Source organism: Coregonus clupeaformis, chromosome 13, assembly GCF_020615455.1.
Source record: "Coregonus clupeaformis isolate EN_2021a chromosome 13, ASM2061545v1, whole genome shotgun sequence".
Lineage (NCBI taxonomy): Eukaryota > Metazoa > Chordata > Actinopteri > Salmoniformes > Salmonidae > Coregonus > Coregonus clupeaformis.
Genome location: NC_059204.1, coordinates 16,871,547 through 16,899,454, shown reverse-complemented (window position 1 = coordinate 16,899,454; position 27,908 = coordinate 16,871,547). Strand labels below are relative to the sequence as shown.

The 27,908-nt window shown below is 43.5% G+C and overlaps 1 protein-coding gene across 3 annotated transcripts in view; it reads right to left on the bottom strand.

Annotated features, from left to right (window-relative positions):
• Nucleotides 1-438: 438 nt before the first annotated feature.
• LOC121579357 (dual specificity tyrosine-phosphorylation-regulated kinase 1A) overlaps nucleotides 439-27,908 on the bottom strand; it is a 52,671-nt gene continuing 25,201 nt past the window's right edge. For 2 of the 3 annotated variants that reach the window (XM_041893881.2, XM_041893884.2), the window contains exons 2-11: nucleotides 21,282-21,478; nucleotides 16,905-17,024; nucleotides 16,482-16,670; nucleotides 10,829-10,976; nucleotides 8,232-8,518; nucleotides 5,830-5,976; nucleotides 5,326-5,466; nucleotides 4,917-5,220; nucleotides 4,488-4,612; nucleotides 439-4,262 (exon numbers count right to left, since the gene is read on the bottom strand). In XM_041893881.2, coding sequence (XP_041749815.2) covers nucleotides 3,660-4,262; nucleotides 4,488-4,612; nucleotides 4,917-5,220; nucleotides 5,326-5,466; nucleotides 5,830-5,976; nucleotides 8,232-8,518; nucleotides 10,829-10,976; nucleotides 16,482-16,670; nucleotides 16,905-17,024; nucleotides 21,282-21,401 — 2,184 coding nt within the window. In that variant the 5' untranslated portion in view covers nucleotides 21,402-21,478 and the 3' untranslated portion in view covers nucleotides 439-3,659. The remainder of the gene's footprint in view (nucleotides 4,263-4,487; nucleotides 4,613-4,916; nucleotides 5,221-5,325; nucleotides 5,467-5,829; nucleotides 5,977-8,231; nucleotides 8,519-10,828; nucleotides 10,977-16,481; nucleotides 16,671-16,904; nucleotides 17,025-21,281; nucleotides 21,479-27,908) is intronic. The other variant, XM_041893885.2, reaches the window with a different exon arrangement.

Here is a 27,908-nt window from a genome sequence, read left to right as displayed (position 1 = left end):
ATCATTGCAAAGCGGTAAGGACCAAAGTCTTTTAGTCTCACTTTCTGCAGCGCCTGAACATTCAGTTTTACTTGGCTCTTCAGCGCTATTTTGACTCCAAAATCTGAAAAATGCATGAAATTCCATGAGTAAAGGCACTGATCGGTTGGCAAATTCTTTGGACATTTTAAGAATGATGGAAATCCTTTCATAATAATGAAAGGACCAAGTGAGGAGGAGGGTTAACACATTCAACATCATTATGTGACAAAAAGTTAAGTATTGTGAAGATTGTGCTTTTCATTATCCTTACTGTAGCATAACATTGTCATGAGAACTAGACTGGTTAAAATACTTGTTGGCAGTCTAGACATGTCTACTGTGATTGTATTCCAGTCTTTACCCATCTGAGAACCAAAGAAAGTGACAGGGAAAAAGGAAACAAAAGAACAGACTCAGTACAAGTTAATTCACTTTTTTATATCATACATAAGACCAATGAATATAATACAAAGGGCTTGTCCATTTATTTTTATTTTTTTGTAACATTCTCATATACAGAGCAAGTATTGACTAGATCTTACAATCTGTGGTACTTCTCCTTTCCCATGCCGTTTAATCTTTACAGTGCACGTCAGACGTCCTGTAATCAAACTGTGTTGTCGATCACTCAAAACCAGATGACTGGGGGACAGGAAGGCAAGGGTGGCAATAAAATGCCTTTATTAAAATGAAACAGGGAGCAGAGCAGAACTTATATTCAACACTTGGGAGTAAATGTTGGATGTTTGTTGACGATGCACTGGTTATATTGTGTCGACGATCATGGCTTTCACACACGTATCAGTAGCCTGACTGCAAAATGGCCCCACAGTTGAAGCTTATGCCAATTTCAATGCAACTAAAAATAGTTCCTGTAATGTGTACATAATTGCTTATGTATTTATATATTAAAACACAGCTGTCATTCAGGTTTGTAGACACATCCACACACTATACCCTGTCTCTAATATTTAAGGTATGAATATCTACTCTCCTGTTAAAATTTAAACCCTAAAAGTTTTGCATTTGTACTGGCATTGTCAACTACTTTGGCCTGGAAGCACGGTTACCCATTGACTAATATCACAGAAGAACTTCCACTGCATGGTCTCCACATTGACTTAAATGTACTCAAAATACCATTAGGAAAAAAGTAGTGAGTTCTAAACTTCCTTTATTAAAAAAATACAAATATATACATAAATTCTATTTCAACTATTAAAATGGGGTTGAAAAGTAAACACCTGAAGCCTGTGTATTCATGGACACCTTTCCTCTAGCTGTTGCCACACCCTTTAATTTTTGCAACGGGTACAAAACTTACGCCACTTCTCCCGTATCCTCAGGCGTCACACAATGAGACTGGAGTATGACGCTCCAGCAGGCAGGGCTCACTTCTCACACCATCCGTCCCTACTAGTTTCCTTTTGGATTCAACACCCATGGTGAGAGCTTCAGTCAAACGTGGATTTTAGCTAATTTAGAGCAGTATCCCATCTAAAATGTGGATGTGTACAGTGCCTCTGCTAGCTAGGTCAAAAAGGGTTGCTTCTAAATTGAGGGGGAAAAGAGGCACCATTTTAGCCACTGCCATGAAGACTGCCGAAAGTAGTTTTAAGGCGGCTTTATCCAGATAGGCACGTTTGAAACAGCCTCTGAATTCCTGGTCACAAATTGAAGGATTAATGCACTGTTGTTCACATTTTTCCTCTCGCACTTTTGACTCATGAATACGAGGACTTGCCTCAACTCACAGCCACCATACTGATACTCCGGAACCCGCAGAGTAGCAACCAGCGTTGGCATCTATTGTCCCTCAAGTCCTTGAGAACGGAAAAAATTGTTATAACAATGAGATTTGTTTTTGATTGTTTTTTTGTTTTTAGAGCGAAAAAAACCTTACAACCAATTCTGTCGAGGATACAGCTAACAGTACATGTACTGAGTTCAACAACAGTTCCAGTTTTGCTAAAGCAATAGATACAGCCATTTTTACTGACATTTAAAAAAAAGGTATTGAACACCTTGTGTCAAAGTGCAGAACTGCTACATTATTGGTTACAGACATCTATGTGCTATAAAAACAGCTTTGGTACAATAAATTATCAAAAGGGAAAATAAATTCTTGTAAAATTCACAGCATAATTGTGAGGCAAAAAAAGCAGTCACATAAAATTCAGCATGTTTTCATTTTGAAGATGAACAGAATACATTTCTGCAGAAGCTCTGTTGGAGGAACCACATGCTGAAGAAACAAAGCAAAGAAAAGCAAGTAAAAAGTAGGAAGGGACACCGTCATAGCTAATTCCACCCATCTTGCAAAAAAAATACTTCTGTGAACTTATAAGGCCTGGCAATCACTGGGCCTCACAAGTCATACATTTTAGTTAAAGGCCTCAAATTACCATTCTCAAAACACATTTTTCCCTACTTTTTCTTTGTAAAGAATTAATTTTATTTTTTATCCAGACTTCAAAAATACAGGAAAGCTATTTTCTCATTTAAACGATAATGTCCAGCTTCTTACCCCACCCTCCCACCCTTAATTTCAGAGTCCAAAAAAAAACATAAGGCCCGGACATCTGTACTGTAGGTTTGGGCTGGATCGGCCCAGGCCGCTGCTCCTCAGTACATCTCTTCAGTGTGGCCTTTTTCCAGTCCAGGGGAGGGCCAGCCTTTACTGGCCTGGGGCCTTCCAGCATGGCACTCTGCTCCCCAGCTGCAGCGCATCCACATCCCTCTCATAAAGAGAGCATGACACAGACAAACCCAGCGAGATGGAACATCCCTGCATAATGCTTCAAACCTCTGCCACTCTATAGACAGGTTTACTACAAAGCAGGATCAATGAGTTAGCCAGCCAACTTGCCTAAATATTCTGTTTTTTGTTTTGTTTTGTTTTTTATATATGCTTGACATTGGAATGGTCTAATGACACAACAACCAAAAACACATATCTAAGTTTAGCTTTCTTAATGAACCAGAAAATATAAAGTTATTTCTGGTTGTTTATCAAAGTTAGCTGGCTAACTCATTGATCCTGCTTTGTAGTATACCCTTCAGGTCTCACAGCTCACAAGTGGAATTGCACAACAAAACAGAGACATTCAATGAGAACATAAATTCAAAGAGAAAATTATTCTTGCCGAATATGGAAAAAGTGCAAATGTGTGGATAGGAGTTGCTGGAAATGTTATGGTGCTGTAGCAATTTCTTTACTAAATAGCCATCAGCAAAAAATGTCTACGTCATTTTCTACCCAGACTTTTAAGCTCTCGGCTAACAATAACAAGGAATAATGCAAACCATGCAGAGACGAGTGAGAGTTGTATGTGAAATGAATGGATGTTTCAGTACTGTTGTGAAGTATGTTATGCAAAATTGTTTGTAGTAAAAATCAAATTCCCTGTGAACACTGAAAATGGTGGATCGATAAATCCCATTTGAAAACCAAACTGAAGAGAGAAACCCAAGGGTGGCATGGGGAGGAGTTGTAGAGATGGTGGGCTCTGCACTGTGATAGAGGGTAAGTGATAATCTCCCCCTCTAGTTTTAAGCAGCTTTTTGATTCTTTATGCACTTTTTTTTGTTGGGGAAAATACCCACCACCTTAAAAAAAAAAAACATTCTCAGTTTAGTCACGAACTGGCGACAGAACTCTGCTGTACACAGACTCCTGCCATGGGTGACTCCTCCCTGTCTATGCCTTGTCTCATGCCCATGGGGTAGTTGGGGTGGCCCGCCATGCCAGTCTCTTGTCTGGGGTTGGAGAAGGCACCCAGTCCCATGGTCATGCTGCCATTCTGGCCAAAGTCCAAGGCTGCGTTGGCGGGGAGTGGGCGCAGCTGGTAAGCCTGGTTTCCCTGGGCCCCGGTGGAGGAGGAAGATGTGGAGGAGGAGGAGGCGGAGGAAGACAGGGAGGTCATGGACAGGTGGCCGTGCACCACCTCCACTGAGTTCTCTGTGGAGGCACTGTTGATTGGGGAGTGGTAGAGGCGGGGCCTGGGCCGTGCAGGCAGACCCTGATGTCCATGGGCTTGGTGGGTGTGATGGTGTACGTGATGGTGTCCGTGGTGATGGTGGGCGGAGGAGCTGTTGCCGGGGGCCGAGAGGTGGATGGCCTTGGGCGCCTGGGGAGGCACGTGAAAGGTGGTCTCCTGGACGGGATGGGTCTCCACTGTCACTGTCTGCGCCCCTTTGCCACCAGCCCAGCCAACTGGGGGAGGGAACGGCTGCTTCGCCTGACACACAACAGCAACAGTCAGTAACTCAAATGACTGATAACAGGTCATTCAACTCTCTGTCTGAAGAACAACACCTATGTTTAGAGAACCCAATACTTCCCCAAGCTGCTCATCTAGCTCAAATGGGAGTTGAGGTAAAGGTTGTCAACCTGGGTTATAGACTAAGTGACAATCTAGTGGGGGTCACTTGGCAAGGAGCAATAGTGTGTGTGTGAGACTTGCCTGTGGGCAGAGATTTTCGCAGTCCATAGCCTGCACGGCGGCACTGAAGTGACCTCCGCTGTGCCGGTGCTGATGCGTGGGGTCCGAGCGCGCCCGCCCACTGGTGCTCGTGCCAGACGACCCTCCTGCAGAGCAGAGACCCAAACAGAAATGTTGAACATTTGAGACAGTTCCAATCTCCCTTAAGGCTCTGCACTACTGTACCTGAGCTGTTAGTTAATAATACACATTTTTATAATTTCATCATGTCTAATCAGGGGTTAAAAAAAGAAATTCCTTGGGAATCCCAGAGTGTGAGGGGCTAGAGCAAACAAAGTGAACACCCCGGGGGTTCCCCAGGATTGGACTGAGAGACATGAGTCAAAGGCCATGCTTCAAAGTGAACCCCCAGTTCTCCATGCAGCGTTACGGCTGCGCTGCTCTCCCTACCTGAGCTGGAGGAGGTGCTGGAGGTCGTTCCAGAGGACTGAGACTGCTCCAGCGCGGGGCTGGTGGACACACTGCTGCTCGTGTTGGTCCCCTCATCCGTGGTCTTCTTGAAGAAGCTGTGCTGCAGAGCATAGTAGGGCTGGATGCGGCTCTTGGGGTCGTAGTCCAGCATCCGAAGGATCAGGTCCTTGAACTTCAAGTAGTCAGCGACAGCGTGGCCAGACTCGCCCGCCCGCCGCCCCCCAGGACCCCCCGCCTCAACACCCAGGATGCTGTGCAGCTTCCGCGTGCCCGGCGGCTTATACTGAACATACACAGAACAGAGACTAAGGATATATACACTCACTATTGCAAAGGACAGTTATGACATCACAACAACATAATTGACAGAGCGATTTGTTGAACTCACCCTTTTGCCATCTTTGGTCTTCTTTGCACCCCACGTACTGTCAGACATCTTCTCAAAGAACTTCCTGGCCTTGGGCGCCTGGTCCAATATGTAATTGGGAGGAACACCCAGAACTTCCACTATTTTGTTCATTTGATCAATCTGAAAAATCAGGAAGCCACAATTAAGAATAATGTCTTACCCTCTTCGGCACTGTAACTGCGTTTTAAATTGCCTGTACCTCAGTATAGGAAAAAGGGACAAAGGTCTTACATGACATTTATCAACAATACAACAACTAAACTAGGTGAAAAGTGGAGTCCTGTCTCCTAGTGAAACGTTCAAAAGCACTACAGCTCCCTCTGTTGGTCTTTATTAGGTTCTCACCATCTATGCTCATCTTGACGAAGACAAAAACTGAAAATCTTTCTCACATGAGCACAATGACGCATCACAAGTCAGCATTATCTGACAAGTTATATTATCCTAAATAAAGACTGCATCTTTACATTCCATGAGTTCTACCTCATTGGCCCCACTGAAGAGGGGCTCTCCGGTGTGCATCTCCACCAGAATGCAGCCCAGGGACCACATGTCGATGGCCAGGTCGTAAGGCATGCCCAGCAGCACCTCTGGGGAGCGGTAGAAGCGACTCTGGATGTACTGGTAGATCTGAGGGGAAAGAAATGGGTCACGGCTGTTAGGACATGGCATTTTTGTTATCCTTTTATAGGAGGTCAACTATAAGGAAGACAGACGGCAGATTATCAGCAGAAATAAAGTTTGTTAGCTACAATGGTTGTTCCCTCAAGGTAAGAAGCGGATAACTGGTTGCACAATTTGGTACCATATGTGTAGGGTAAGCCATGTAATGTGCAACCCTTTCCAGAAAAATCTAAAAAAAAACTTTTGTTTTCTATCTTTCCACATCATACTCTACCAATCCATCTATCCAATAATAAATCAGTCCATTAAATTGAGAATCCATAGTGGGTCACAAGCATATCAGATTCTCAGCTTTGGTGTAAGACTTTTTATGTGGCATAAAATTCACCATATTAAACTACAGGAAAAACAAATACAAACTTCAGTGTCACATCCTCATTCACCTACCCTCTGTTAGTGATGGGGGGGGACCGATACAGTTACAAATCACAAAATTGTTTCGTACAATATTATATAGATACTTTGAATACAAGTATCCAAGTATTGTTTTTGCTAGGTAGCGTTCGCTAGCGCTAGTCGGCTGTACCTATGCAAAAACTCTATATAGCTTGCTCTCTATCTTATTTTTAAAATAGTGAGAAAACATGTTTCAGTATGAAGAAAAAACTACTTTTTTCATGCGCTCCCTTGTCTCTCTGCCGCAGACATACAGAGCATTCGGAAAGTATTCAGACCCCTTGACCTTTTCCACCTTTTGTTATGTTACAGCCTTATTCTAAAATGGATTAAATAAAAAAATTGTCCTCGTCAATCTACACACAATACCCCATAATGACAAAGCAAAAACAGATTTTTAGAATGTTTGGAAATGTATAACAAAATAAAACCTTATTTACATAAGTAGTCAGACCTTTTGCTATGAAACTCGAAATTGAGCTCAGGTGCATCCTGTTTCCATTGATCATCCTTGAGATGTTTCTACAACTTGGAGTCCACCTGTGGTAAATTCAATTGATTGGACATGATTTGGAAAGGCACACACCTGTATAGATAAGGCCCCACAGTTGACAGTGAATGTCAGAGCAAAAACCAAACCATGAGGTCGAAGGAATTATCCGTAGAGCTCTGAGGCAGGATTGTGTCGAGGCACAGATCTGGGAAAGGCTACCAAAAAATGTCTGCAGCATTGAAGGTCCCCAAGAACACAGTGGCCTCCATCATTATTATTATTATTATTATTATTATTCTTAAATGGAAGAAGTTTGGAACCACCAAGACTCTTCCTAGAGCTGGCCGCCCGGCCAAACTGAGCAATTGGGGGAGAAGGGCTTTGGTCAGGGAGGTGACCAAGAACCCAATGGTCACTCTGACAGAGCTCCAGAGTTCATCTGTGGAGATGGGAGAACCTTCCAGAAGGACAACCATCTGGGGGCGAAGGTTCACCTTCCAACAGGACAACGACCCTAAGCACACAGCCAAGACAACGCAGGAGTGGCTTCAGGACAAATCTCTGAATGTCCTTGAACGGCCCAGCCAGAGCCTGGACTTGAACCCGATCGAACATCTCTGGAGACCTGAAAATAGCTGTGTAGTGACGCTCCCCATCCAACCTGACAGAGCTTGAAGAGGATCTGCAGAGAAAAATGGGAGAAACTCCCCAAATACATTTACATTTTAGTCATTTAGCAGAGGCTCTTATCCAGAGCGACTTACAGTTAGTGAGTGCATACATTTATTTTCTCTTTTTTTTTTTTATACTGGCCCCCTGTGGGAATCGAACCCACAACCCTGGCGTTGCAAGCGCCATGCTCTACCAACTGAGCTACACAGGGTCCAAGCTTATACAGGTGTGCCAAGCTTGTAGCGTCATACCCAAGAAGACTCGAGGCTGTAATCGCTGCCAAAGGTGTTTCAACAAAGTACTGAGTAAAGGGTTTGAATACTTATGTAAATGTTATATTTCAGTTTTTTTTTTTTATATATAAATGTGCAAAACAAATTTAAAAACCTGTTTTTGCTTTGTCATTATGGGGTATTTTTTTATTTATTTTTTATTTTTTTATTTAATCCATTTTAGAATAAGGCCGTAACGTAACAAAATGTGGAAAAAGTCAAGGGGTCTGAATACTTTCCGAATGCACTGTATAGTGAGCTATATGTTTGGAACATCAAATCGCAATACCTATAGAATCATGAGAATTGCAATACATATCGTATCGGCACCTAAGTATCGCAAGGCCCCTGGCAATTCCCAGCCTTACCCTCTGTCCCAGCTGGCAGGAGCTGCCAAAGTCCACAATCTTGATGGCGCTCCTCTTGGGGTTGCACAGCAGGATGTTCTCGGGCTTCAGGTCACAGTGGATGATGCTGAGCTCGGGCGTGGCCAGGAACAACAGCGCTGTGCACATTTGCTGGGCAAACTTGCGTGTGAGGTTGAGTGAGACGCCACGGAAGTTGGTGTTCCGCAGCAGGTCGTACAGGTTGTAGGAGAGCATCTCAAACACCAAGCACAGGTGGCTCCGGAACATGAAGTGGCGCTTAAGGTGAACTGGAGAGAGAGTGAGGTTGATATTGCATGATACACTAATGATGTTAACGTATTGGATACTCGTCATTGACTAGCGCATGTTAATGGGCTGGTTTCCTGGACACAGATTAAGCCTCATCCTGGAGTAAAAAGCATTTTCAATTGAGCTTCTCCAAAAAATTTACATTTTAGTCATTTAGCAGATGCTCTTATCCAAAGCGACTTACAATAGTGAGTGCATACATTTTAATACTTATTTCGTACTGGTCCCCCGTAGGAATCGAACCCACAACCTTGGCGCTTGCTGGCTATGCTCTACCAACTTAGCTACACAGGACCGCCAGATGTATCTATCAAGTAGATGCCGCACTTTCATCAAGATGTTTTGGGGTCTTTCTGGTATTACTATAGTAAAGACTCCATCACAAAGTTGAACAGAGGTCAAGTGTATGTACAGTGGGGGGAAAAAGTATTTAGTCAGCCACCAATTGTGCAAGTTCTCCAACTTAAAAAGATGAGAGAGGCCTGTAATTTTCATCATAGGTACACGTTAACTATGACAGACAAAATGAGAAAAAAAAATCCAGATAATCACATTGTAGGATTTTTAATGAATTTATTTGCAAATTATGGTGGAAAACAAGTATTTGGTCAATAACAAAAGTTTCTCAATACTTTGTTATATACCCTTTGTTGGCAATGACACAGGTCAAACGTTTTCTGTAAGTCTTCACAAGGTTTTCACACACTGTTGCTGGTATTTTGGCCCATTCCTCCATGCAGATCTCCTCTAGAGCAGTGATGTTTTGGGGCTGTCGCTGGGCAACACAGACTTTCAACTCCCTCCAAAGATTTTCTATGGGGTTGAGATCTGGAGACTGGCTAGGCCACTCCAGGACCTTGTAATGCTTCTTACGAAGCCACTCCTTCGTTGCCCGGGCGGTGTGTTTGGGATCATTGTCATGCTGAAAGACCCAGCCACGTTTCATCTTCAATGCCCTTGCTGATGGAAGGAGGTTTTCACTCAAAATCTCACGATACATGGCCCCATTCATTCTTTCCTTTACACCAGGGTTCTTCAATCCTGGTCCTGGAGGGCCGAAACACTTCTGTTTTTTATTTCTACCTGGTAGTTAATTGCACTCACCTGGTTTTCCCAGGTCTGAATTAGCCCCTGATTAGAAGGAGAGGATGAAAAACAGAGGTGTTTCGGCCCTCCAGGACCAGGATTGAAGAACCCTGCTTTACACGGATCAGTCGTCCTGGTCCCTTTGCAGAAAAACAGCCCCAAAGCATCCACCCCCATGCTTCACAGTAGGTATGGTGTTCTTTGGATGCAACTCAGCATTCTTTGTCCTCCAAACACGACGAGTTGAGTTTTTACCAAAAAGTTCTATTTTGGTTTCATCTGACCATATGACATTCTCCCAATCCTCTTCTGGATCATCCAAATGCACTCTAGCAAACTTCAGACGGGCCTGGACATGTACTGGCTTAAGCAGGGGGACACGTCTGGCACTGCAGGATTTGAGTCCCTGGCGGCGTAGTTTGAGTCCCTGGTGTGTTACTGATGGTAGGCTTTGTTACTTTAGTCCCAGCTCTCTGCAGGTCATTCACTAGGTCCCCCCGTGTGGTTCTGGGATTTTTGCTCACCGTTCTTGTGATCATTTTGACCCCACGGGGTGAGATCTTGCGTGGAGCCCCAGATCGAGGGAGATTATCAGTGGTCTTGTATGTCTTCCATTTCCTAATAATTGCTCCCACAGTTGATTTCTTCAAACCAAGCTGCTTACCTATTGCAGATTCAGTCTTCCCAGCCTGGTGCAGGTCTACAATTTTGTTTCTGGTGTCCTTTGACAGCTCTTTGGTCTTGGCCATAGTGGAGTTTAGAGTGTGACTGTTTGAGGTTGTGGACAGGTGTCTTTTATACTGATAACAAGTTCAAACAGGTGCCATTAATACAGGTAACGAGTGGAGGACAGAGGAGCCTCTTAAAGAAGAAGTTACAGGTCTGTATGAGCCAGAAATCTTGCTTGTTTGTAGGTGACCAAATACTTATTTTCCACCATCATTTGCAAATAAATTCATTAAAAATCCTACAATGTGATTTTCTGGAATTTTTCTCTCTCAATTTGTCTGTCATAGTTGACGTGTACCTATGATGAAAATTACAGGCCTCTCTCATCTTTTTAAGTGGGAGAACTTGCACAATTGGTGGCTGACTAAATACTTTTTTTCCCCACTGTATGTATGCATGCATGCATGTATGTATGTGAGAGTGAGAGCGCGAGCTAGCGAGGTGTATAGGGAAAAAGGAGAATCTGGCTGTACCTATGTAGTACTTCATCTCCGTGTCATGTTTGTTCATGAGCTCGAGGAGCCGCACTTCAATCTGGGCTTGATTTAGAAAAGCCTTCTTGTTCTTGATGATCTTAATTGCCACCCACTCCTGCTCAACACGGTCATATGCTTTTACAACCTGGAGAGAGACAAGGCCAAACACAAATCATCGTAAACACAATGAGCCAGGCGGGAACACATGCACTAAACAGGGGGGTGGGGCTCTGATCTATTACAGCCTCTTCAGTCACACACACTTCTGCTGGCTCTCTGCTGAATAACCGTGTAACTGACGGTTATAGATGAAGACAGTCATGAAAATAAAATAACCGGCCTACATTCATTTTAGGATTTTTAAAATGTTTTCTTTATTTTCATGTAAATAAACTTTACCTAATAGAGGGAGTGTTTACTAATGATTATAAGCAATTGTTTTGCTAACTTAGTCTGTCTATTAAACATTCTACAGCTTCTTTCCAACTGTCCTTTGATGCTAACGTGCTAATGTGTCAAATGGAAAATGCGCTTATCTTCTCCAACATGCCATGGTATAATTTGATACGGAATCTTTCCTTAATATGTAGACTAATCAACGCTGATCAGTCCCGGTCCTGGCCGATATGCCGCCCTAGACGAGACACCAAAAAATTGCCGCCCTCCTAACCCTGCAAAGTAGAATAGTAGTAGCCTAGGCTATACAGTATCAGCCCGCAATACACTTTTATGAATGTGGTAGCCTACCGTTTGTAAAACAGGCAATTTACCGTTAATCCTTGTCATGTATTAATTACAGTAATTTACACTTCTAATTTTCGGAGTAGAAACATTGTTTGCAGAGTTCATAACCGGCTACACTTGTGAGAAACAAGTTTTGGTTTATTTCATACCATCATTTACACGCTCTGTCCTGTTAATGTTGACAGAGCGCGCGTGCCTGAGCACAAATAGAAGTACCTTGCCTGCTTCTCGCAAATATCAAAATGTAGGAAAGTGCCCAGCTGGGTTTCTCAGTCATTTTTTCTTCACCTCACACTGTAAGTCAACAAAGTATACAGTTGAAGTCAGAAGTTTACATACACTTAGGCTGGTCATGGCTCACATCAACAGCATTATCCCAGAAACCCTAGACCCACTCCAATTTGCATACCGCCCCAACAGATCCACAGATGATGCAATCTCTATTGCACTCCACACTGCCCTTTCCCACCTGGACAAGAGGAACACCTACGTGAGAATGCTATTCATTGACTACAGCTCAGCATTCAACACCATAGTGCCCTCTAAGCTCATCACTAAGCTAAGGATCCTGGGACTAAACACCTCCCTCTGCAACTGGATCCTGGACTTCCTGACGGGCTGCCCCCAGGTGGTAAGGGTAGGTAACAACACATCTGCCACACTGATCCTCAACACGGGGGCCCCTCAGGGGTGCGTGCTCAGTCCCCTCCTGTACTCTCTGTTCACCCATGACTGCATGGCCAGGCACGACTCCAACACCATCATTAAGTTTGCAGACGACACAACAGTGGTAGGCCTGATCACCGACAACGATGAGACAGCCTATAGGGAGGAGGTCAGAGACCTGGCCGTGTGGTGCCAGGACAACAACCTCTCCCTCAACGTGACCAAGACAAAGGAGATGATTGTGGACTACAGGAAAAAAAAAGAGGACTGAGCACGCCCCCATTCTCATCGACGGGGCTGTAGTGGAACAGGTTGAGAGCTTCAAGTTCCTTGGTGTCCACATCCCCAACGAACTATCATGGTCCAAACACACCAAGACAGTCGTGAAGAGGGCACGACAAAGCCTATTCCCCCTCAGGAGACTGAAAAGATTTGGCATGGGTCCTCAGATCCTCAAAAAATTATACAGCTGCACCATCGAGAGCATCCTGACTGGTTGCATCACCGCCTGGTATGGCAACTGCTTGGCCTCCGACCGCAAGGCACTACAGAGGGTAGTGCGTACGGCCCAGTACATCACTGGGGCCAAGCTTCCTGCCATCCAGGACCTCTATACCAGGCGGTGTCAGAGGAAGGCCCTCAAAATTGTCAAAGACTCCAGCCACCCTAGTCATAGACTGTTCTCCCTGCTACCGCACGGCAAGCGGTACCGGAGTGCCAAGTCTAGGTCCAAAAGACTTCTCAACAGCTTTTACCCCCAAGCCATAAGACTCCTGAACACCTAATCATGGCTACCCGGACTATTTGCACTGCCCCCCCACCCCATCATTTTTACGCTGCTGCTACTCTGTTAATTATTTATGCATAGTCACTTTAACTCTACCCACATGTACATATTACTTCAACTATCTCAACTAGCCGGTGCCCCCGCACATTGACTCTGCACCGGTACCCCCCTGTATATATAGCCTCCCTACTGTTATTTTATTTTATTTCTGCTCTTTTTTCCTCAACACTTTTTTTGTTGTTGTTTTATTTTTACTTTTTTTGTTAAAATAAATGCACTGTTGGTTAAGGGCTGTAAGTAAGCATTTCACTGTAATGTCTGCACCTGTTGTATTCGGCGCATGTGACCAATAACATTTGATTTGATTTGATTTGACTTAGGTTGGAGTCATTAAAACTAGTTTTTCAACCACTCCACAAATTTCTTGTTAACAAACTATAGTTTTGGCAAGTCGGTTAGGACATCTAATTTGTGCATGACACAAGTCCTTTTTCCAACAATTGTTTACAGACAGATTATTTCACTTATAATTCACTGTTTCACAATTCCAGTGTACATACACTAAGTTGACTGTGCCTTTAAACAGCTTGGAAAATTCCAGAAAATGATGTAATGGCTTAAGAAGCTTCTGATAGGCTAATTGACATCATTTGAGTCAATTGGAGGTGTACCTTTGGATGTATTTCAAGGCCTACCTTCAAACTCAGTGCATCTTTGCTTGACATCATGGGAAAATCAAAAGAAATCAGCCAAGACCTCAGAAAAAAAATTTGTAGACCCCCAGAAGTCTGGTTCATCCTTGGGAGCAATTTCCAAACGCCTGAAGGTACCACGTTCATCTGTACAAACAATAGTACGCATGTATAAACACCATGGGACCACGCAGAAGTCATACCGCTCAGGAAGGAGACGAGTTCTGTCTTCTATAGATGAACGTACTTTGGTGCGAAAAGTGCAAATCAATCCCAGAACAACAGCAAAGGACCTTGTGAAGATGCTGGGGGAAACAGGTACAAAAGTATCTATATCCACAGTAAAACTAGTCCTATAAATCGGCATAACCTGAAAGGCCGCTTAGCAAGGAAGAAGCCACTGCTCCAAAACCGCCATAAAAAAGCCAGACTACGGTTTGCAACAGCACATGGGGACAAAGATCGTACTTTTTGGAGAAATGTCCTCTGGTCTGATTAAACAAAAATAGAACTGTTTGGCAATAATGACCATCGTTATGGTTGGAGGAAAAAGGTGGATGCTTGCAAGCCAAAGAACACCATCCCAACCGTGAAGCACAGGGGTGACAGCATCATGCTGTGGGGGTGCTTTGCCGCAGGAGGGACTGGTGCACTTCACAAAATAGATGGGAGGAAGGAAAATGATGTGGATATATTGAAGCAACATCTCAAGACATCAGTCAGGAAGTTAAAGCTTGGTCGCAAATGGGTCTTCCAAATGGACAATGACCCCAAGCATACTTCCAAAGTTGTGGCAAAATGGCTTAAGGACAACAAAGTCAAGGTATTGGAGTGGCCATCACAAAGCCCTGACCTCAATCCTATTGAACATTTGTGGGCAGAACTGAAAAGGCATGTGCGAGCAAGGAGGCCTACAAACCTGACTCAGTTACATCAGCTCTGTCAGGAGGAATGGGCCAAAATTCACCCAACTTATTGTGGGAAGCTTGTGGAAGGCTACCCGAAACGTTTGACCCAAGTTACACAATTTAAAGGCAATGCTACCAAATACTAATTGAGTGTATGTAAACTTCTGACCCACTGGGAATGTGATGAAATAAATAAAAGCTGAAATAAAATCAATCATTCTCTCTACTATTATTCTGACATGTCACATTCTTAAAATAAAGTGGTGATCATAACTGACCTAAGACAGGGAATTTTTTACTAGGATTAAATGTAAGGAATTGTGAAAAACTGAGTTTAAATGTATTTGGCTAAGGTGTATGTAAACTTCCGACTTCAACTGTACATAGGCGTACAGAGGCCCATTATCAGCAACCATCATTCCTGTGTTCCAATGGCACATTGTGTTTCTAATCCAAGTTGATCATTTTAAAAAGGCTAATTGATCATTAGAAAACCCTTTTGCAATTATGTTAGCACAGCTGAAAACTGTTGTGCTGATTAAAGAAGCAATAAAACTGGCCTTCTTGAGACTAGTTGAGTATCTGGAGCATCAGCAATTGTTGGTTCGATTACAGGCTCAAAATGGCCAGACACAAAGAACTTTCTTCTGAAACTCGTCAGTCTATTCTTGTTCTGAGAAATGAAATCTATTCCATGCGAGAAATTGCCAAGAAACTGCAGATCGCGTACAACGCTGTGTACTACTCCCTTCACAGAACAGCGCAAACTGGCTTTAACCAGAATAGAAAGAGGAGTGGGAGGGCCCGGTGCACAACTGAGCAAGAGGACAAATAGATTAGAGTGTCTAGATTGAGAAACAGGTGCCTCACAGGTCCTCAACTGGCAGCTTCATTAAATAGTACCCGCAAAACACCAGTCTCAACATCAACAGTGAAGAGGCGACTCCGGGATGCTGACCTTCTAGGCAGAGTTGCAAAGAAAAAGCCATATCTCAGACTGGCCAATAAAAAGAAAAGATTAAGAGGGGCAAAAGAACACAGACACTGAACAGAGGAAGATTGGAAAAAAGTGTTATGGACAGACAAATCGAAGTTTGAGGTGTTCGGATCATGGTGGAGGCAATGTGATGGTCTGGGCTTGCTTTGGTGGTGGTAAAGTGGGAGATTTGTACAGGATGAAAGGGATCTTGAAGAAGGAAGGCTATCACTCCATTTTGCAATGCCATGCCATACCCTGTGGACAGCGCTTGATTGGAGCCAATTTCCTCCTACAACAGGACAATGACCCAAAGCACAGCTCCAAACTATGCAATAACTATTTAGGGAAGAAGCAGTCAGCTGGTATTCGGTCTATAATGGAGTGGCCAGCACAGTCACCGGATATCAACCCTATTGAGCTGTTGTGGGAGCAGTTTGACCGTATGGTACGTAAGAAGTGCCCATCAAGCCAATCCAACTTGTGGGAGGTGCTTCAGGAAGCATGGGGTGAAATCTCTTCAGATTACCTCAACAAATTGACAACTAGAATGCCAAAGGTCTGCAAGGCTGTAATTGCTGCAAATGGAGGATTCTTTGAAAGCAAAGTTTGAAGGACAATTATTATTTAAATTAAAAATCATTATTTCTAACCTTTTCTATTCATTTTGCTATATTTCTTATTCAAACTAATTTCATGTATGTTTTCATGACCCCAAACTTTTGAACGGTAGTGTACATGTCAGGTCAATCTTAACGACCATGTCTAACCCTTTAAAAGGCCTGGTGGTGGTTGAAACAATACCAGGTGAGCTTCTGCAAAATGGTAACTGCGCCACTGGTGGTTGACAATACATGCATGTCATCATGTGACTCACTTGTCCAAACGAGCCTTTGCCTATCAAGGAGTCAATCTCGTAGCGGTCCATCCATTTCTCCCCGTTTTTTACGATGTAATCGTAGTTGTCGTCATCATAGCCGTCGTTGAAGATCTTCCTCTCTTTCTTGTGACTGGAGTTGTCGCCCTGGCCCTGTTGGTGTCTCCGCTTCTTTTTTGCATAGTATACCTGCCAACAAAAAGGTGTTGTTACTAGATTACCCATCAGGTAGGTGGCACACGGAGCCTGGGAGGTGGTTGCTAAAAGGTAGGCCCTGACCACCACTGTGCAGTACAAGCTGAGATTGCATGGGATGTTGTCACTATTGCGATTCAAATCTTCAAGTGATCAGTGCAGGCCTTGAGCGACCAGAGTTCCAGGTACAGGTGTAGTGTGTGGTGGAGGGAGAGTGGTGGAACTTACCTCGTTGATGCATTTGTAGGTTTTGATCAGGTCAATAGAGAGCTTCCTCAGGGGAGCCGAGGACGGGTCGCGAAAGCACTGGGGCATGCGCCTCTGTAACATGACAACATCAGGGGTCACCTTAAAACAGACGCACCAAACACAGAGAACATCACCGTTTCAGAAACACACACTCACCTTGTTTCTCATCAAATCAATTAATCAAGTGAATCTGTTGTTTATGTGGCAAATGTTGCTATTCATGACAAATTATTTAAAAGAACAGAACAGTGTCCCACAGGGATCGATTATTGGTTTGGTTCTTTTCACATTAACAATATTGGTTTATAAAAAATTACATGGACAAACAAAATGCACTTGTATGCAGATGACACTGTGGTGTATGCTATTGCCCCCACAGCTGACCAGGCTCTGTCAGAGCTTCAATCTGCCTGTATTGCCCTGCAGAAAGCCTTTCTTGTACTGAAATTGGCACTTAATGCAGGTAAAACCAAGTGTTATTAAGTGTGTAAAACCATGTTATTTTCCAAATCAGGAAAAAATGTATCTGATGTATACATACTTTGGATGGTGTCCTCATTGATTGTGTCGCCACTTATAAATATCTGAGCATCTGGATTGACGAAAAGCTATCTTTCAAAAATAATGTTGATGAGTTAGTTTAGAAAATAAGATTTAAAATAGGCGTCTTCTATAGAAACAGGTCCTCTCTTTCGTTAAATAACATGAAGGAAGAAAAAAAAACACCCCGTAAGCACTCACTTGTCATCATGAAGTGCTTTGAGAGACTAGTTAAGGATCATATCACCTCCACCTTACCCGACACCCTAGACCCACTACAACTTGCATACCGCCCCAACAGATCCACGGATGACGCAATCTCCATCGTACTGCACACTGCCCTATCCCATCTGGACAAGAGGAATACCTATGTAAGAACGCAGTTCATCGACTACAGCTCAGCCTTCAACACCATAGTGCTCGCCAAGCTCATCACTAAACTTAGGGCCCTGGGTCTGAACCCCGCCCTGTGCAACTGGGTCCTGGACGGGCCGACCCCAGGTGGTGAAGGTAAGCAACAACACCTCCGCTACACAGATCCTCAACATGGGGGCCCCACATGGGTGCCTGCTCAGCCCACTCCTGTACTCCCATGACTTTGTGGCCCTGCATGTCTCCAACTCAATCATCAAGTTTGCAGACGACACAACAGTGGTAGGACTGATTACCAACAACGACGAAACAGGCTACAGGGAGGTGGTGTGTTGGTGTGAGCCCTGGCGGAGTGGTGCCAGGAAAATAACCTCTCCCTCAACAAAACAAAGGAGCTAATCGTGGACTTCAGAAGACAGCAGAGGGAGCGCGCCCCCATCCACAGGGCCGCAGTGGAGAGAGTGAAAAGCTTAATATTCCTCGGCATGCGCATCACTGACAACCTGAAATGGTCCAGCCACACAGACAATGTGGTGAAGAAGGCGCAACAGCGCCTCTTCAACCTCAGGATGCTGAAAAAATTATTCTTGGCCCCCCCAAGACCCTCACAAACTTCTACAGATGCATGTCCCTAATGTTTTGTACACTCTGTGTATATACTGTATTCTAGTCAAGGCTCATCCTATACAACTACCGCTGTACACACCTTTTCTATTCATATACTGTCCATAAGATCTATACACAACATCATATACACCGAGTTTACCAAACATTAGGAACACCGAGTATACCAAACATTAGGAACACCTTCCCCCCGCCTCAATTCATCGGGGCATGGACTCTAGAAGGTGTCGAAAGCTTCCACAGGGATGCTGGCCCATGTTGACTCCAATGTTTCCCACAGTTGTGTCAAGTTGGCTGGATGTCCTTTGGGTGGTGGACCATTCTTGATACACACAGGAAACTGTTGAGTGTGGGAAACTGTTGAGCGTGAAAACCCCAGCAGTGTTGCAGTTCTTGACAAAAACCAGTGCACCTGGCACCTACTACCATACCCCGTTCAAAAGTCACTTAAATCTTGTCTTGCCCATTCATCCTCTGAATGGCACACATACACAGTCCATGTTTCAAGGCTTAAAAATCCTTCTTTAACCCGTCTCCTCCCCTTCATCTACACTGATTGAAGTGGATTTAACAAGTGACATCAATAATATATCATAACTCATCTGGATTCACCGGGTCAGTCTGTCATGGAAAGAGCAGGTATTCTTAATGTTTTGTACACTCAGTGTACATATACAGTACCAGTCAAAGGTTTGGACACACCTACTCATTCAAGGGTTTTTCTGTATTTTTACAGTGTAGAATAATAGTGAAGACATCAAAACTATGAAATAACACATGGAATCATGTAGTAACCAAAACATTGTTAAACAAATCAAAATATATTTACATTTGAGATGCTTCAAATAGCCACCCTTTGCCTTGATGACAGCTTTGCACACTCCTGTCATTCTCTCAACCAGCTTCACCTGGAATGCTTTTCCAACAGTCTTGAAGGAGTTCCCACATATGCTGAGCACTTGTTGGCTGCGTTTCCTTCACTCTGCCGTCCGACTCATCCCAAACCTTCTCAATTGGGTTGAGGTCGGGGGATTGTGGAAGCCAAGTCATCTGATGCAACACTCCATCACGCTCCTTCTTGGTAAAATAGCCATTACACAGCCTGGAGGTGTGTTGGGTCATTGTCCTGTTGAAAAACAAATGATAGTCCCACTAAGCCCAAACCAGATGGGATGGCGTATCGCTGCAGAATGCTGTGGTAGCCATGCTGTTTAAGTGTGCCTTGAATTCTAAATAAATCACAGACAGTGTCACCAGCAAAGCACCCCCACATCATAATACCTCCTCCTCCATGCTTCACGGTGGGAACTACACATGCGGAGATCAACCGTTCACCCACACCGCGTCTCACAAAGACACGGCGGTTGGACCCAAAAATCTCCAATTTGAACTCCAGACCAAAGGACATTTCCACCAGTCTAATGTCCACTGCTCGTGTTTCTTGGCCCAAGCAGGTCTCTTCTTCTTATTGGTGTCCTTTAGTAGTGGTTTCTTTGCAGCAATTCAAACATGAAGGCCTGATTCACACAGTCTCCTCTGAACAGTTGATGTTGAGATGTGTGTTACTTGAACTATGTGAAGCATTTATTTGGGCTGCAATTTCTGAGGCTGGTAACTCTAATGAACTTATCCTCTGCAACAGAGGTAACTCTGGGTCTTCCATTCCTGTGGCGGTCCTCATGAGAGCCAGTTTCATCATAGCGCTTGATGGTTTTTGCGACTGCACTTGAAGAAACGTTTAAAGGTTCTTCTTTCCGGATTGACTGACCTTCATGTCTTAAATTAATGATGGACTGTCGTTTCTCTTTGCTTATTTGAGCTGTTCTTGCCATAATATGGACTTGGTCTTTTACCAAATAGGGCCATCTTCTGTATACCCCCCCCCACCTTGTCACAACACAACTGATTGGCTCAAATGCATTAAGGAGGAAAGAAATTCCACAAATAAACTTTTAAGAAGGCACACCTGTTAATTGAAATGCATTCCAGGTGACTACCTCATGAAGCTGGTTGAGAGAATGCCAAGAGTGTGCAAAGCTGTCATCAAGGCAAAGGGTGGCTATTTGAAGAATCCAAATATAAAATATTTAGATTTGTTTAACACTTTTCTGGTTCCTACATGATTCCATGTGTGTTATTTCATAGTTTTGATGTCTTCACTAGTATTCTACAATGTAATTATTTATTTTTTAAGATAGAAAAACCCTTGAATGAGTAGGTGTGTCCAAACTTATGACTGGTAGTGTACATTTATTTTCCGGACTCTGACATTCTAATATTTCTTCCTTTCTTTGCGTGTATTGTTTTATATCGTCAGCTATTACTGCACTGACTCTCTATCATGTAGGGAACTCAGTTGTGGATCTAAATTTGAGCTTTGATGAGGGCCTGATATCCGAAACACACACATGGGCAGCAGCCACTGTACACTGAAGTCATGGGTGTGTTTGACAGCACCCTGCAGTTTATTTTGGAAATAGCCGTGACTGTCGTCAGTAATAAAAGTGAGAAATTACCCTGTTTATTATTAGTCCACTGTCCTGGACACGCTGGCCGTAATGTTGCCTGTACAGTAAGAATAACCCCGGTGTTCACGACGGGGTCGGGATATATTTTGAGAAGTGCCTTTTACCAGGAAAGGAAAGGCGGCCAGCAAGCAGTGTTGTGTAAGGGAGGCACGGGCCGCAGGGCTTGGGGTTAGTACCACTTTGTGTGCGAGTGTGTTTTGGTGTATGTGTAAGGTTTTGGTTTGTGTGTGTATTTATGTCAATGCATGTGAGTATGAGTGTATGATTGTGTGTGTAGCTGTAGCTAGCGTACCTGGCTGGCGATAGACTGCTGCGCCTGCTCGCTGTAGTGCAGAGCCGGCACAGACGGGTCAGTAGTCTGCTGGTGCTGCTCACTGTACTGCTGGTGTGAATGGGGCATGGGAGCAGCCATCTGAAGCCCAGCAGAGTGGAACGAAAACAAGGGAGCAAGCTGGACAGATGAAGGTTTGCATGCTGAAGTCTCTCCTCCTGAAAGAGAGGGACATGTCAGCTTCTGATCGACACACATTCAATAGGTTCTCACAAGGCCCCATTCTCAGTCATCATACTGGGGGCCAGTATGAAAAATAAAAAAATAATGTATGCACTCACTAACTCTGGATAAGAGCGTCTGCTAAATGACAAAAATGTAATGTAAAATGTGAACCCTTGCTACTGTGTTCCTTTACATAAATGCTAACTTAAGAAATTATGTAATTGTGGTTTGAATAAATCACCGCGTTTGTACAGTGAGGGAAAAAAGTATTTGATCCCCTGCTGATTTTGTATGTTTGCCCACTGACAAAGAAATGACCAGTCTATAATTTTAATGGTAGATTTATTTGAACAGTGAGAGACAGAATAAAAACAAAAAAATCCAGAAAAACGCATGTCAAAAATGTTATAAATTGATTTTTCATTTTAATGAGGGAAATAAGTATTTGACCCCCTCAATCAGAAAGATTTCTGGCTCCCAGGTGTCTTTTATACAGGTAACGAGCTGAGATTAGGAGCATACGCGAGTGCTCCTAATCTCAGCTCGTTACCTGTATAAAAAGACACCTGTCCACAGAAGCAATCAATCAGATTCCAAACTCTCCACCATGGCCAAGACCAAAGAGCTCTCCAAGGATGTCAGGGACAAGATTGTAGACCTACACAAGGCTGTAATGGGCTACAAGACCATCGCCAAGCAGCTTGGTGAGAAGGTGACAACAGTTGGTGCGATTATTCGCAAATGGAAGAAACACAAAAGAACTGTCAATCTCCCTCGGCCTGGGGCTCCATGCAAGATCTCACCTCGTGGAGTTGCAATGATCATGAGAACTGTGAGGAATCAGCCCAGAACTACACAGGAGGATCTTGTCAATGATCTCAAGGCAGCTGGGACCATAGTCAACAAGAAAACAATTGGTAACACACTACGCCGTGAAGGACTGAAATCCTGCAGCACCCGCAGGGTCCCCCTGCTCAAGAAAGCACATATACATGCCCGTCTGAAGTTTGCCAATGAACATCTGAATGATTCAGAGGAGAACTGGGTGAAAGTGTTGTGGTCAGATGAGACCAAAATCGAGCTCTTTGGCATCAACTCAACTCGCCGTGTTTGGAGGAGGAGGAATGCTGCCTATGACCCCAAGAACACCATCCCCACCGTCAAACATGGAGGTGGAAACATTATGCTTTGGGGGTGTTTTTCTGCTAAGGGGACAGGACAACTTCACCGCATCAAAGGGACGATGGACGGGGCCATGTACCGTCAAATCTTGGGTGAGAACCTCCTTCCCTCAGCCAGGGCATTGAAAATGGGTCTTGGATGGGTATTCCAGCATGACCATGACCCAAAACACACAGCCAAGGCAACAAAGGAGTGGCTCAAGAAGAAGCACATTAAGGTCCTGGAGTGGCCTAGCCAGTCTCCAGACCTTAATCCCATAGAAAATCTGTGGAGGGAGCTGAAGGTTCTAGTTGCCAAACGTCAGGCTCGAAACCTTAATGACTTGGAGAAGATCTGCAAAGAGGAGTGGGACAAATTCCCTCCTGAGATGTGTGCAAACCTGGTGGCCAACTACAAGAAACGTCTGACTTCTGTGATTGCCAACAAGGGTTTTGCCACCAAGTACTAAATCATGTTTTGCAGAGGGGTCAAATACTTATTTCCCTCATTAAAATGCAAATCAATTTATACAATTTTTGACATGCGTTTTTCTGGATTTTTTTGTTGTTATTCTGTCTCTCACTGTTCAAATAAACCTACCATTAAAATTATAGACTGATCATTTCTTTGTCAGTGGGCAAACGTACAAAATCAGCAGGGAATCAAATACTTTTTTCCCCTCACTGTATATCAGAGCAAGTCTTGCCATCATTCTTTTACCAGTGATTATTCCATTTACCATCAATCACTTCCCATTTCCCATAAAGCTGTAGCAATTTTGGAAGACTGCATCCTACACATGACCCAAATTGTATACACAAAAACAAGCGCCACCATAACCTTACCAACAAGAAAAAAAGCTACCAAAAGGACCATGTAAGGGAGATTATTTAATGCCTGCACACTACTAGAATATTTAATCACATCCCTGCATTATGGCCAGAAATAAGAAAGCATGGCGTGTTCACCAGATTTTAAGTTAATAATTGATTAGGAAAACTATTACAAAAGACCCAAAGCAATAGCTGCAACATTATTCATTGGGCAGAAAAGAAGCACAACAATGTCAAATGCCATGCTGTGCAATAAATTGAGACATGGGGCTATGAAAATAGGTTGAAAAATATGTTCTTCTTTAACCCCTCAAATAGCCTTCTTTACACACTACACTATCATATTCACACAAAGATTAGCAGCATACCGCAAATGTTAGATTTTTCCACAAATGTTAATAACAAACACCTTTTAGCATTATGACATACAGTAGGCCTTAATGTAACTCAACTACAGAAGAGGCTGATTAAAGAAAAGCAGAAGCAAAGTGCTCCAGGGGAAGAAAGTACAAAGTCAGTCCCAAACAGCTAGCTGACCATTGCCATTGCATTTAAAATGTCAACGAACTGTGAATGAATGATGACACATTTTGGGTCTTCCTTCTACGGTACCATGACCCTCGGCTGGACTCATGGCCTATGAGACCTTTGAAGGAAACATAATATTCCAGGGAATATTCTAATGTGGTGTGCTCATTGTATCCTTCCACCATACAAAATAGCACGGACAAAAGCCAGTTGATAGTTCTGAGATTCTGAAGTTGCTAGCCAAATGGGCTGGTTGTTCTTTCTATCCATTCTATTTGCAATGGTTGATATGCTAAATTCATTAGCATGTAGCTATGCAGGCTAGCTACACTACATTACCAAAGGTATGTTGACACCTGCTCGTCGAACCCATCATTAGAAATTCATGGGCATTAATGTGGAGTTGGTCCCACCATTGATGCCATAAAAGCCTGCACCCTTCTGGAAAGGCTTTCCACTAGATGTTGGAACATTGCTGCAGGCACTTGCTTCCATTCAGCCACAAAAGCATTAGTGAGGTAGGGCACTGATGTTGGCCGATTAGGCCTGGCTCGCAGTCGGCGTTCCATTGAATCCCAAAGGTGTTGATGGGGTTGAGGTCAGGGCTCTGTGCAGGCCAGTCAAGTTATTCCACACCAATCTCGACAAACCATTTCTGTATGGACCTCGCTTTGTGCATGGGGGCATTGTCATGCTGAAACAGGAAAGGGCCTTCCCCAAACTGTTGCCACAAAGTTGGAAGCACAGAATTGTGTAGAATGTCATTGTACGCTGTAGCGTTAAGATTTCCCTTCACTAGAACTAAGGGGCCTAGCCCAAACCATGATAAAACAACCCCAGACCATTATTCCTCCTCCACTAAACTTTACAGTTGGCACTATGCATTGGGGAAGATAGCATTCTCCTGGCATCCGCCAAACCCAGATTGGTCTGTCGGACTGCCAGATGGTGAAGCGTGATTCATCACTCCAGAGAACGCGTTTCCACTGCTCCAGAATCCAATGGCGGTGAGATTTACGCCACTCCAGCCGACGCTTGGCATTGCGCATGGTGATCTTAGGCTTGTGTGCGGCTGCTCGGCCATGGAAACCCATTTCATGAAGCTCCTGACTAATAGTTATTGTGCTGATGTTCCTTCCAGAGGCAGTTTGGAACTCGGTAGTGAGTGTTGCAACCGAGGACAGACGATTTTTACGGGCTACGTGATTCAGCGGTACAGTTGACTGAGGCAGCTCTAGCAGGGCAGAAATTTGACGAACTGACTTGTTGGAAAGGTGCCATCCTATGACAGTGCCACGTTGAAAGTCACTGAGCTCTTTAGTAAGGCCATTCTATTGGCAATGTTTGTCTATCGAGAATGCATGGTTGTGTGCTCGATTCTATACACCTGTCAGCAACTGGTGTGGCTGAAATAGCCGAATCCACTAATTTGAAGGGGTGTCCACATTCTTTTGTATATATAGTGTACTTATCCTTTGCTAGCTAGCCAACTAAAGTGAACAATCACATCAAGCAGCTAAAATGACAGCAAACTGTGCACTTTCGTTTGTTTTACCTTTCTTTATATTGCAATTTCTTTGCATATAGACATGATAATGATCTTGATAAATGAATTTCGCTTGGCTCAGAGACGCTGTCAGTCTCGTCACGTTCATATGCACTTTTGGGCTTGGTGGGCCAAAATATAATCTGAGTGGGGGGCCGCGGGTCAAACAAATAGACTATCTATTTAGAAATTGGAAAGGTAAACAATAGCTTTTTAGTAAGCAGTCGTAGAATCACACTTCAAACAATCAAATTGTAGCCATATAACTTGACACAACACATTCTGACCAGTATTATTAAATACTTATTTTAAAGAATTACCCACTGTGGAACAGAAATCGCAACCAACTTTCTATAGAGAGCAATACAAATGGCGTCTATTTGCAGGCATAAACGCCAAAAATAAGGTCTGTGTAGGTCTGGTAAACACAGGCTTAGGAGATCTTAAGTTTTGTTCTATAAGATAATCTTCATCAGCTAATGTAACATTTGTATAGTATTTATGTAATCAAAAAAAGCACAACGCACATAAAAGGCTTCATAATTCATAAAGGTAATGTTAATTGACTGATATCTCATAGAACACATTTACATTTTAGTCATTTAGCAGACAACGTATAAGATCTCATAAGCCTGTGTTAACCTCAGATCTTATTTTCAGCGTTTTACCAAAACCCTATTCTTTCCCCATACATTTTCCCTATATGAATTGCTGAACAAACCAGAGGTAACTCATTTCCGTTTTTTAGGACTACAAGATGGCGAGCTCTATGATCATAAGGCTAATAACTTTAATATGTTTCAAATGACTTGAATATGGGAAAGGTGTAACAATTTGTATTTGCAGCAGTAAGTCACTGAAATGCATCAGCAAGGTATTGGACAGTTCAGGACAATATCAGGGAAGCTCATTAGACAGCCTTTTGGGGGCCCTAAGCGAGATTTGGTTGGCCCTGGTTTAGACAAACCCCAACTGTTGCAAACCAAATGCTAGCCTAGTAGCATGGGGAAATGACTGGCTGGGCTGTGGGACATTGATAAATCTAATAGAACTGTTAACAGGCATTACCCGGAGAATACGGGGATTGTGATGCTATAACTCCCTGCTATCAACCAATCAGCATCCAGGATGCAAACAACCCGTTTTATAATCTAAGCTATCTTTTTAAATTAAATCCTAACATACCCAGACACCACACAAACTACAAATCACAATCAATGGCCCCAAGTTGCTTTGTAAAGATGAACTGTGACGTACTTTGTCCTTTTGCACAGAGAGTTGCTCCATGGCCAGTGGCATGCAGGGTGAAATCAGATCACAAAAAGCAGCAGCACATGATGTCAGCGTCTAATGTGTCCTACAGCGCAGCGCGACTCGCTGGAGTCTTTGCTCCATCGCCCTCAGATCAGGTTTCAGCCCAAACAGTACGAACCCAGAGGACACAGCCCACAGAGTCATGCTTTTGTCACACGGTTGCTCTCGATAACATTCCGGATGGTGTCTCAATTAGCTGGCGAGATTTGCCAGTAAAAGTAAATGGAATGATCAGCAGTCAGTTACACTGGAAAATAAAACGTTATAAGGCACATGCAGAGATCTGTGCATGAAGCTCTTTTTATTGTCAGGGTTACTGAAGGGGGGGTGTATCTTTGATCATGCTTGGTGAAATCAAAGACGAGGGATGAGGGGTGCTGTGGAGGCTCAGTCTGGGTCGTCTGCTGGCTAGTGACTCAGCATCATGATGGGAGCATCAGCCGAACTCAGGCCTGCCTTTTACCTACCCTTCCACCACCTCACACTGAGAAACTGCTGCGTCACCGCACACACAACTCATTCCCAAATACTGCTCTGGCAGCCTAGCCGAGAGAGTGAGACAACAAGCGAGCACAATGCTATATTCCCTTAAATCCCTGGGTAACTCATCTTTCAACGCATCACTCTGGATTATATTTTTCTAATCCCTGCTGCTGCAATTACTATTCAGTTTCCCCATTGCTGTAGTGATGGAAATTAAACCACTGCAAAAATAATCCTCAAAATGAAAGATCGTTTTAAAAGGTTTAAAAAAGTTAAAGCAGATTTAACGGTCATGCTTTTATCAAGTAGGCAATATGCTTTCTGGGTTTGTGACAACGCCTCACTAAATCAAGAAGCTATTCCAACAGAATAATGCTTGGCGTGAACATTGCTTCAAATTACTCCAACCACACATACCTTTTTTTTGTTTTTGTAGAGGGACCTTAAATTATATAATTGAAGAGTACAATCAATGACCGTGTTAGCGGTGGCCTACATTTCTAATAACAGTATATTCAAATGTTTTGATGGTAACGATATTGGCCCTTTAGCAACAAA